We start from the raw sequence: 11,155 nt of genomic DNA on the forward strand, positions 1-11,155 counted from the left end.
ACTCATTCCTTTTATGAAAGCTGACATTATTTTATTTGGAGTGTGATCAGCAGACATAAATTGCAAAGTAACATTTCAATATATATCCCACAATACACACAGCATGTAGGGTAACAATACAGTAACCTAGGATATTTATACGATCTAAAAGGCCACTTTAGGCACAGTGATGCTGGAACTGCATGGGATATACATGTGTGATGTACAGTAGTTCAACCCCATTACTGAATTATAAATGATGAAAAAAAGAATCCCAACCATTTTTTCACAAACTGAGTGAAACTGGTGTCAGGAGCAGCGTTCTACAGAGCCTCTACAGTCTTGTGCAGACAAGTTATTATCTTGTCAAAACAAGTTATGTATTTTGTAGGGAGAAGATAATAACTTGTGTGCACAGGATAAAAAAAATACCAGCTTTTGGGACTTTAGGGGCTCTGTAGATGTATATAGAAAAATAAAACTAAAACATTCACACTAGCAGCTTCACAAGAAACAAAATGTGTGGATGAAAAATCAAACAAACCCTTTCTTCTAAACTATTATTTGATTGTTGCCACTGGTGGTGGTGGTGCCAGAGAAAACGCTATGTAGTTACAGAAACCAAAGGGGGTTTTAAGTGATGCTAGCAGCAAAGGGTTAATGATGGCAACGTCGACCCACCAACTGTTAGAGGGATTGCTGTGAATTTTATATGACTTTTTTAAATCTAGCATCTCCACATCCATGCAGCCCATGAGGTTGACCTTTTTGGCTTTTAATTACATAATCTCAAAACTGCTGTATGGACCGCCATGAAACTTGTTACATGACGTTCATGTTCCCCTCAGGATGAACTGTGATAACTGTGGTGATCCTTTAACTTTTTAATCAAGCACCATCAGCAGGTCAAATTTTCACAAGCAAATGTTAACATGCTAAAAGCCTCAACTGGGACGGTGAACATGGTAAACATTACACCTGCTAAACATCAGCACTGCTCTGCCACAGAGCCTCACAGAGCTGCTTGCATGGCTGCAGACACTTAGTGTTGCTCCTATGTACAGTAGTTCAAGCACGACTGAGGCTCACATAGTTGCCTCCTAAATAAAAGGTGCTTTGTCTACTGTAATTACAGTTACGTTCAGCTGAAAATGCTAATGTTGGCATGTTAGTGTAATACGCTAATATTTAGCGTTTTAACATGATATATTAGCATTTAGCTCAGAGTATAGCCTGAAATTTAAGTCAATAGTGTGGAAATGTTGATCTGCAGGTGGCACCTCATGAAAAATAAGCAGGGGACTACCAATGTTATTCTGATTCAGCCTCTTTAAACCACAGATGTACCAAATTTTCTTGCAGTTGTTACTGAGATATTTCACTCTGGACACAGTGATGAATAGACATTGCCATCCATATCTAAAATGACAGAAAATAACTAATATCATACTACTAAAATACATTTTACAACCCTTTTATCCCAAACCTTTTCAAAGACTTTGACACTTTTACAAAACCGACAATGTGGAAGATATTTCAGGAAAATCAGTCACACAGTAACAAACCAGAGGTGAAGACCATAACAATATGGTCACTACTAAAGTCACCCGAGGATCAAGGGGCAAAGATTTATCACGACTCAGTCAGCAGATTTCGGGAAATGATCATCCTCATCACCTCGTTTGTGCCTTTGGGGAAAACAACAGGAGAATTTAAGAATTACAAATGCAAGCAAACAGCTGTCTTAAATACAAAGAATTAATAATATTAAAATCTGACACACAGGACATAGAGAGTAAAGCCAGTGTTATAAAAGCTCACCCTCTAGGATCTGATGGACTCTGATGTCTCGGACAAACTGCTGCACTGCATAGTCTTTGAGGTAACCGTACCCACCGTGCATCTGAAGAGCCTGGTTACAGATCTGTTGAGTAAGAACAGGTAATAGTGCAGACAAGTAAAATAATATTTAACTTTTTTTTAAAGATTTTTTTTGGCATTTTTGCCATTATTGATTGGACAGCTAAACAGAGGAAAGGTGGGAGACAGAGGGGATGACCTGCAGCCAGCAAAGGGCCACAAGTCGGAATCAAACCCGAGCCTCTGCAGAGGACTCAGCCTATATGTGACACACACACAATACCCCTACTATTACTCAGTATTACTTACATTAAAGCACTCATCTGTAGCAAAGAGTTTGGCCATGGAGCAGAGAGAAACAGCATCAGGCCGGCTCTCCTGCAGCGCTGTCGCAGCTTCACGCACCAGAAGGCGAGACGCAACCAACTTGGTGGCCATCTCTGCCAGTTTGAACTGAAGAAACTAAAAACAGACAGAAAGAGAAGGAAGGACAAACTCAAGATTAGCTCTTCATCACCGGCAGGATAGGTAATTAATTCCTTTGGATGTGGGATCCGTGTATGAGCTACTTACCTGGTTGTTGGAGAGGGTCTCTCCAAACTGCTTGCGTACTAATAGATGGTCCTTTGCTAGCTGGACGCAGGCATGTGCCGCCCCGAGAGAACAGGAAGCTGTTGGAAGAGTGTTTAATTAAAGGGACAGTTCAGTTGAGTGTACTTATTGGGCAAAGATGCATTTTACTGCTTCTGAATTAAACTATTAATTTTTAAAAGGTTACAGTATCCAATAAAACCATCTTCACATTTAACCACCTCAAGTCTCAACTTTTTTAGCAGTATGCACATACATAATGCACAAATTTGTTGCCAACAGGTTCTTTCCCACCTGCTTCCGAGACTGACTCACAAAATAATTACTTACATCTGCAGAATATCTGTATTTAAACTGAATAATTCCCATTATCAGGGCGATTACTATCATTTTCTCTAGCTATGGGAATGATTACATATGTTGGGTGTCACTGCAATAGAAGGGTAGTGACTGGGATAGATTTTTCCTCCTCACCTATATTAATTCTGCCTCCATTCAGGCCTTTCATGGCTATGTTGAATCCTTGTCCTTCCTCACCGAGCCGGTTGCTCACTGGAACGGCACAGTCCTCAAATATCACCGCTCTGGTCGGCTGGGAGTTCCAACCCACCTGGAGATGGGATTGAAAAACAGCTACTGTGACTTACTTCTGCCATCTAGTGGTTCACTGCTGACACAAGCTACAGAGCAAAAATAATTCAACAATCCAAGTGAACACTACCTTCTTTTCTTTTTTGCCAAAGTTGAGGCCTGGGGTTCCTTTCTCCACCACCAAACAGGAGATGCCTTTCGCTCCTTTACCTCCTGTTCTGCACATCACGACGTACACGTCTGTGTCTCCTCCTCCACTGATGAAGGCCTGAAAGGTCATGAAGAGACAAGACATGCTTCTGGCTCACTGTTGTCTTTTTAAAGAAACAATTTACAGTTATTTAAAGCCACATGTGAGCACAGACAGGTATTAGGTTACCTTTGAACCGTTCAAGATATAATGGTCACCCTTCAGCTGTGCAGTGGTCAGAAGTGAAGCTGCATCACTGCCGCTGCCTAAAATAAAGATCACAGGGTTACTGTGTTGCTGGCCTTACACTGAAGTGCACACATGTATAGAGCAACAACACTGATGTACAATAAATTCCATACATAAACTAGGAATTTATGTCACTGTAAAATAATCTTTAATTTGCAATAAATGTTAGGGGTTGTTTTATTTCCTATACAAAGACTGACCTGGCTCAGTGAGACAATAGGAAGCAAACTTTTCCATCGCGCAGAGATCAGGACAGAACCTCTCCCTCTGCTCAGTATTGCCAAAGGTGTCGATCATCCAGGCACACATGCTGGAAGAAAAGGAGCATACTGCCAACTTACAGGGAAATATATAAAAATATGTATCACAGCTATCATTATAGGACTGGATAAAGTGGAAGGTTAGAAAGAGCAACACACTAAACAAAGTGAAATCCATCCTCTTGACTTAGAAACAACCAAACAACTAATCTTTTCGCGATGTTTCAATGTTCTAATCGACATGCCATCATTGCCACATGAGGGGTACATACTTGTGGATACTGATGTAAGCTGTGGTGCTGACACATCCTGTAGACAAGGCCTCAAAGATGATCGACGTGTCCAGCCGTGTGAGACCCGATCCTCCCACATCCGGCTGAACGTAGATCCCACCGAACCCTAACTGGGCTGCCTTTCGCATCGTCTCTACTGGAAATATTTCCTGTGGAAAAATAAACATATACAACTATAAATGATGATGATGTTAAAACTGCAATTAAGCACATTGGACAGAGAATGTTCTATCAATCAGCATCAGACCCAACTGTACTTATGACTGTAAAAGTAAAGCTGCTAAGTTGCTAAGGTATTTCACAGTTAGGGATGACGTAGGTGCAGACGTGCCACCTGTCAGGCCAATAATTTCAAAATGACAGTAATGATAACTATGTTTTAGGATGTGAGATTTTTGTCACTCAGAGATACTTCACCAGAAATTATGCTTGCTTTTCTAGGGTGTATCCTCTGGCCAGAAATTATGAGGTCTGCTGCCTTTACATTGTTTTACTAACACACTGTTCTCCTTCCTCCAACATACCTTTTGGTCCCACTCTGCCATGTGTGGAGCCATCTCATTTGCTGCAAAGTCAAAGGCCACTTTTTGAAACTCCTTCTGTTCATCTGTGAGTCCATGAGCAGCTGTCAACAAAGAGCAGAGAACATATTTTTAATATAGATTAAATAATGTGTGATCATGCACAGATACAGGGGTGCAAAACTTATTTTCTCAAATTTAAGAAGCCACAGTGATATAGATTTCCACAGGAGTAAATGCAACATCTCGCCAAAAGGGAAGTGAAGTCTAATATTTTGGACTGTGATGAGTTAATTTGGAGTTGTTCAGATGATACCCCAAATATAGGAATACAAGGTTGTTTAAATCACAAAAAAAGTCAGTCCAGAATTTATATAGTCTGGGTCAGAAGAAGAACATATGACTCAAATTACAAGAAGATGCATGGCATCTGTCACATTGGTCTGCAATATAAGAGTTTATATTTCATAAAGTCCAGATTTGCTGAAATGGACCTACTTGCCTACTTGTACTGAGCCTGAGTATTTCCATTTTATGCACCTTTATACTTCTACTCCATCACATTTCAGAGGCAAGTACTTTACTTTTTCCTCCTTGTATCTCCTAATTTCGTGATTTTGAATGTGAACCTCTCTGATACACAGAAGAATTAAGTTTTCCTTTGTGGGTTGAGAAAATTCTCCTACATTTTAAGATAAAAAGACTATTTAAGAACACTTCTTTGATCAGTTAGAAAATGCATCGTCACAAAGCTGAAAATGTTCTGAGCTCATGAAAAGTTGACTTCTTAGAGATATGTGGTTCTCACAGGACAGCGATGCATGAGAACATATGATGGTCTTATAGAATATGATGGATTGCTGTAGATTAAACTACCCAACAGTATAATAACTAACCCCTATTCAAAATCCTGTATTCACTCTGCAATTGGTCTTCTAAATTTTTTGTAAATATTTTTTAATTGATTTTATTGTTTTTTGTTCCTTTTATTGAGGATCAGTCTATTAACTTTTTATTATTTTTAGATTCATTTATTCTACTGAACTCCTTGGCATATTTTGTATTTTCATTTATTACTCATCTATTCATGTGCCTACATGTTACTGCATGCTATAGTATGTGTGCAAGGCAAACTGTTAAAACAAATTGCCCCTGGTGGGATAAAGAAAGTTGTTTGGGTACTGATTATTGGCACATCTACAGCAGTGAGATGCAACATGCAGCAGTTATATGAACCCAAAAACATCACATATAAATGAAAAAACACTGAGAGGGACCGTTTTACTACACAGGAGGTGCTTTTGACACTTCAAGTCAATTTGGCTGATAATACTTTCATACTTCTACAAGGTTACAATGTTTGAATGCAGGACTTTTGCTTGTAGTTGAGTACTTCCACAGTGTGGTATTAGAAGTTTTACTGGAGTTAAGCATCTTCCACTATGGTGCAAAGTAGGAAACTAGCACAGAGTGTGCAAAGCCTCTAGACTCCAGACAATAAATAATTAAAATATTAAACCGACTCAGGTTTGCTAAAACTGCCTGACACATCACACAGAACATGCAGAGCAAGAAAAGGGGCGGTGCAGAACTGACCAATGGCAGCTTAGTAACACCACCGGTACATGTAATGTTAAAGCTCTGAATGGGCTGTGTGTGTTTACTTTATCTTGTTTATTCACAGTCAAAAAATGCTAAGTGTGTGTACCGGGGAGCAGTTAAAGTGAAGAGCAACACCGGGCTGTTACTGTTAGCTAACAAAGTTCAGTACAAATGGTCATTCATAACACACATCTGTCATAACTATCTTACGCTAACAGTTTCTGTTTTCTGGGACTTACGGTCGACACATGAAGCTATTCCTCTTCTCTGCGGGCTTCTGTTTAGCACCAGTCGATGGTTTCTGCAGATGCTAGAGCCCAGTCTGGCTATCCTTCCTAGAGGTCCGACAGTCGCCATGTTTACCTCCACAGCGTTATGTCACGCGCTGCTTCTTCTTCTCGGGTTTAATGGAGGTGCGTTACCGCTGCCTTCTGCTTCGGAGTGTGAATCAGATAAATAATCCTACCAATTTCTCGAGTAACGTTAGCATGCTATAATATAGTAATATAGTTACAGTTTCTCTGGTAAAATCAAATACAACCACTTACTACCAGCTGCTGTTGCTGCTGGGAAATGTAGTTTAGTGGCGAAGTGTCGCTTGTTTTGTCCTCCGGCCACAGGGGGCAGTAAAGAGACCGTTATAGTTTAGCGCAACACATTGAGGCGAAGAAGAAGTCGCAATAGCAAACTGACATGGACAAAACACACAACGGTGAGATTTATACGTTATCAGAAGCGTTTAAACTATTTTTTTTTTACAAGCTAAAAGACTCCTATGCTGAAGACTAGCGGGTTGTGTTGGCAAATAAACGTCTGGTTAACCGCCACACCTCCGTTAAAGAGCTGTTCACCGCTGCTTCCCTGAGATTTTCACAGGACCGTCCGTGACTGCCTCTAACGCATTGGTTGACAGGTTTAGTTGGCGGGGTTACGGTTCACTACATTGCCTGTAGAAGCCGTTACAACACAAGCGGAAGTAGCTAGCAGTAGATAAAAGTGGGCCGATAAGCTTGTAGACGTCATGTATTGGTTTTTCCGCGGGTTCTGATGGCTGATCTCTAAACCTGGAGCACTGCTTGTAACGTCAGGTAGGATTTATCAGTGTTCATAGAGGTTATCTACTCACCAGAGCTGCATTATAATCTGTATTACTTTGATACTGTGAGGCACGTTTAATTTACACGTGTTGCTCAGATTTGTGCGGAGTTGTTAAAGCTGTAGCTAATCTCTGCCATCATGTGTGGTGATGATGATGATGATGATGCTGATGAAGAGGTTCCTCCCAAATTCAAGTGCTGCTCATTTAAAGTGGTGAATGCAAGTTTGCAAACCAAGAGGAAACAAGCTTAAATCAGTGTCAGTAAAATAATAATTATTAGATCATATATGCAAATAGTGAAATTATTCTTGCAACAGATTTTTATTATGTGTTTAAGGGTTGGCTGGATAACAGTCTATATAGTGTGTATAATTTCATATTACAGTGTCAATGACGTTATATATTGTGACATAATACTTTAAAAAAAAAACTTTGAAATTGCAAAATTATTTTAACTGCTTATTTTATGTATTTAATTAGTTTCATTTATATTCACAAACAGCATTGAAAGATGCGGGTTGCAATTGAAGTGAAAAGGTCAATATTCTGTCAGTAATTTATCAATAGGAATAAATATTAATTTACAATTTAAAAACTACTAATATTATTTATATTGGTTTTGTTTTTTTGTTTTTTTAAAGTTGCCACATTGGATTTGCTGAGAAGCGCCAAAATTTTTAACTAGTTTAAAGTTAAGTAGTTTCACATCCCCTTTTGTAATTACAGTTGTGGCGGATGTGCATATAAAAAGGACAAATAACCACAAGGTGCAGTTAAAAAAAAATGGCGCCTGTAATTTTAGAAGTTAGATTCATCAGTGCATGTACACAGAAAAAAGAAATGTTAATATGAATGTTTTTAATATCATGTTTGTACATGTTTCTTTACAGACTGTGAGAGATGCCACCAAAGAAAAGGGCCAGAGTGAGTCAAACAGCAGATTCAGGTAGGCAAATTAAGTGTCAAAAGTGAGCAAAACATCTAGTCTGGTGTGTTATTTTCTAATGAGTGATGATTATTGCTGCAACAACAGGCAGAGGTGATAATGGCGAAACGGTCAGCAGTAAGAGTAAAGCTGCAGCTAAGTCTGAACCAAAGAAGAAGAGCTCAGGGTCTCCACAGTACTGCCACTGGCTGATGAAGTCTGAGCCTGAGAGCCGCTTCGAGAATGGGATCGACGTGAAGGTACAGAGCCTCATCAGCTCCCTCTGTTGTTTTGGGGGGGAAATATGAGTGGGCCGCACACGTCTGACGCATCTGATTCCATCCTGCAGTTCGGGATCGAGGATCTGAAAGCTTCGCCTGATCAAACCAGCTGCTGGGACGGCGTCCGCAATTATCAGGTAGAGCCGCAAAACTGGCTCCTGTGATGTAAAGATGTTTACCTGCAATAAGGCACCGCTCTGAAAAGGCCTTTTTGTCATTTTATTCTCACCAGCCGTGTGCAAAGTCTTTACTTGTCTCGCTCTTTTTGTTCTCTCTGCGGGAATGTTCCTCTGAATTATCCATCATCTGCAGGCGCGCAATTTTATGAGGCAGATGAAAGAGGGGCAGTCGGCTTTCTTTTACCACAGCAACTGCAAGGAGCCGGGGATAGCAGGAATCATAAAAGCAAGTCACACTCTTTCCCCAGCTGATAGTATAATATAAACTATTTAAACACAGCTGCAGACAGGCGTGATATTCAGCTTTCTTTTTCTAGATTGTGAAGGAATCTTACGTGGACCACACTCAGTTTGACAAGAAAGACGTCCATTACGATGCAAGCAGTAAACCAGATAACCCCAAATGGAGCATGGTAAACTCAGTCAGGGATTAAAAGCACAATTACTGATACTAATCAAGCATGAAGGTTGATCTTGTTCTCCTCTCTCTCAGGTAGATGTCCAGTATCAGAGGATGTTGAAGCGTTTTCTGCCTCTGTCCGAGCTGAAGAAGTACCACCTGCAGCACCGAGCCGAAGGAGGGCCTCTGAAGGACATGGCGCTTTTTACCAGAGCCAGGCTCTCTGTGCAGCCCCTGACTACCGGTACGTGAAGACATTCTCACTTTGTGACTTGTTTCAGTACTTAGTGGTGGGCAGGTTGTGAATGGTCGCTCTGCTTTCTCTCTGCAGAAGAGTTTGACTTTGTCCTGAGTCTGGAGGATGAGGAGCCTTTGTGAGGATTTGGACCAGATGATGCTTCGTGACTGAGTGAAACCATGATGCAGCGACCTTAGTTACAGCACTGTTGTGTTTTTCTCTTGTTCATAAATATTATTAAATGTATTTTTTTCAAACTATGGCTCATGTCCTGTTTTTACCTACACCTTCAGCTGCTGCATACAAGATTTTCGAATCACAGTCTGGATCCAAAACAGCAGCCGTATATAAATTATGATATAACATGAGCTTGTAATGTTGATTAGTGTTGCCCTCTGCCCTCAGAACAGCTTCGAGCTTGTTTTATTTCCATTACTCAACTTGTAATTTGTATATAGCAGCATAAGAGGCCAGTCTCACATTACCTCACATTCTGCACTCCATAAATTTCTATAATAGGGTCCTCTGCTGTCCAGTGATGGTCGAGTGAGCGGGGAGATAATAGATGTTTCAGTGCGAGCAGAACTCTCAGGTTTCTCAGTGTAAAGTGTGAGAGTATTAGTGTTATCTGAAACCCTACAGATCACCATGTCCTGTAAAATGGCCTCATATTCTTTGGTCATTATGGATAGCAACGACTCCCATTGGCTCGCAAACCTTTTTTTTTCAACCATACTGTTTTTATACTGACAATTTTGTTGTGAACTAGCTGGCCATATCTGTTAAAGATATACTGATAGACCTTAACCTGTCTAAGGGAATATCCCTGCACAGATTCCATGTACTGGGCCCAATTGTTCAAAAATTTTAATCTGGATCAGAATGTTTTTCTGTCTTTGTACCGGTGTTTCAAAGCAACATTAAACTGGATCGCCCTGATTCAGATAAAAACTTTGCAAGATCACCAACACAGGAGTGTGTTTGTCTGCCAACAAACACACTGCAATTTAAAACTTAATGTCATGGGTGCTGCCAAAGAAAACAAAAAGGAGGTCATTGAGATTATAACTTTAAGTAATTTTTGTTTGAATATGACTGCTACACAGGGGATTATTTTATGTGGATGACATCCTTTCATTACATTAACTGTACTGAAAGGCTTAATATTAAGCTAAATAATTACTTCATCACAGTAACTGGTCAACAAATAAAGTGCAAAATATAAATAAACGTATATATATTTAACCAATTTAAAGGCATCTATTAAATTTTTGCCCTCTACTGGGATCAAGATAATCCTGATTTTTTCTAATCAAAGGTGTCCCAATCCTAAATCCTAAAATGTTTTGAACAAAATATACTAAAGGTCTGATCCAGATCCAAAACCAAGACTGGATTACATGATCTTATCTGAGTTCAGAGTTCTATTTTCTTTTTAACAACCTGCTTTCAAGATCTGATCCAAACCCTTAATACAAGATATTGCTGCTGATTGCGTGACAGGAAGTGATAAGGAGAAGTGTTGTACAGACTGCTTCTTTTTTGATGAATCGTTATTTCCTCTTGGCGTAGTTCCAGTTCCCAGGTTGGGGACGTCTGGTCGATACTATTAAAGATGTCTTCAGATCAAATTGATGTTTCAATAGCTGGACCATAACTTCAAGCTTTATACAGTTCTTGTTAAAAGTGTCATACTGTAGATATTTTGATTGAGTCAGTTTTTAAAGCTGTGATGTGGTGTTGATCTATTCTTGAACTTTGGACTGGTGACCTTTTTACAAATATAGTTTGCAATGGACTGGTGGCCTGCTTTTCTGTATTCTTTGTAACATGACACTCTGCAATAGACCTGCAACTACTCATTTTACAACTGGTTAATCTGATGATTTTTTTGTTT

General features: G+C 39.7%; 2 protein-coding genes across 3 annotated transcripts; one reads left to right on the top strand and one right to left on the bottom strand.

The window, feature by feature from the left end:
• Positions 1–5: 5 nt before the first annotated feature.
• On the bottom strand, positions 6–6,701 carry acad8 (acyl-CoA dehydrogenase family, member 8). Its single transcript, XM_049577429.1, has 11 exons — positions 6,376–6,701; positions 4,538–4,638; positions 3,993–4,162; positions 3,661–3,770; positions 3,401–3,477; positions 3,152–3,289; positions 2,905–3,040; positions 2,413–2,510; positions 2,149–2,301; positions 1,801–1,903; positions 6–1,667 (listed from the first exon to the last, which is right to left on the bottom strand). The coding sequence occupies exons 1-11, from the start codon at positions 6,491–6,493 to the stop codon at positions 1,612–1,614; spliced, it is 1,260 nt and encodes a 419-aa protein (XP_049433386.1). The 5' UTR covers positions 6,494–6,701; the 3' UTR covers positions 6–1,611.
• Positions 6,702–6,800: 99 nt separating this feature from the next.
• On the top strand, positions 6,801–9,515 carry thyn1 (thymocyte nuclear protein 1). Of its 2 annotated transcripts, none has more exons than XM_049577434.1 (8): positions 6,801–6,848; positions 8,126–8,181; positions 8,269–8,420; positions 8,510–8,578; positions 8,754–8,846; positions 8,938–9,033; positions 9,114–9,264; positions 9,352–9,515. In XM_049577434.1, exons 2-8 carry the CDS (start codon positions 8,136–8,138, stop codon positions 9,396–9,398), a joined length of 654 nt encoding a protein of 217 aa, XP_049433391.1. In that variant the 5' UTR covers positions 6,801–6,848; positions 8,126–8,135; the 3' UTR covers positions 9,399–9,515. The 2 variants fall into 2 exon arrangements, with proteins under 2 accessions (XP_049433391.1, XP_049433390.1); XM_049577433.1 differs by lacking the exon at positions 6,801–6,848 and adding an exon at positions 6,855–7,224.
• Positions 9,516–11,155: the final 1,640 nt, after the last annotated feature.

Source organism: Epinephelus fuscoguttatus, linkage group LG5, assembly GCF_011397635.1.
Source record: "Epinephelus fuscoguttatus linkage group LG5, E.fuscoguttatus.final_Chr_v1".
Classification (NCBI taxonomy): domain Eukaryota; kingdom Metazoa; phylum Chordata; class Actinopteri; order Perciformes; family Serranidae; genus Epinephelus; species Epinephelus fuscoguttatus.

Excerpts from the sequence above, each read along its gene's own strand:
- acad8 (XM_049577429.1), bottom strand. The coding sequence starts at position 6,493 with ATGGCGACTGTCGGACCTCTAGGAAGGATAGCCAGACTGGGCTCTAGC. Across the intron at positions 3,041-3,151 it reads TTGGCAAAAAAGAAAAGAAG|GTGGGTTGGAACTCCCAGCC; the intron begins GTAGTGTTCACT and ends TCCCATCTCCAG. Across the intron at positions 2,511-2,904 it reads TGGAGGCAGAATTAATATAG|CTTCCTGTTCTCTCGGGGCG; the intron begins GTGAGGAGGAAA and ends CTCTTCCAACAG.
- thyn1 (XM_049577434.1), top strand. The coding sequence starts at position 8,136 with ATGCCACCAAAGAAAAGGGCCAGAGTGAGTCAAACAGCAGATTCAG. Across the intron at positions 8,182-8,268 it reads GAGTCAAACAGCAGATTCAG|GCAGAGGTGATAATGGCGAA; the intron begins GTAGGCAAATTA and ends CTGCAACAACAG. Across the intron at positions 8,421-8,509 it reads AGAATGGGATCGACGTGAAG|TTCGGGATCGAGGATCTGAA; the intron begins GTACAGAGCCTC and ends TCCATCCTGCAG.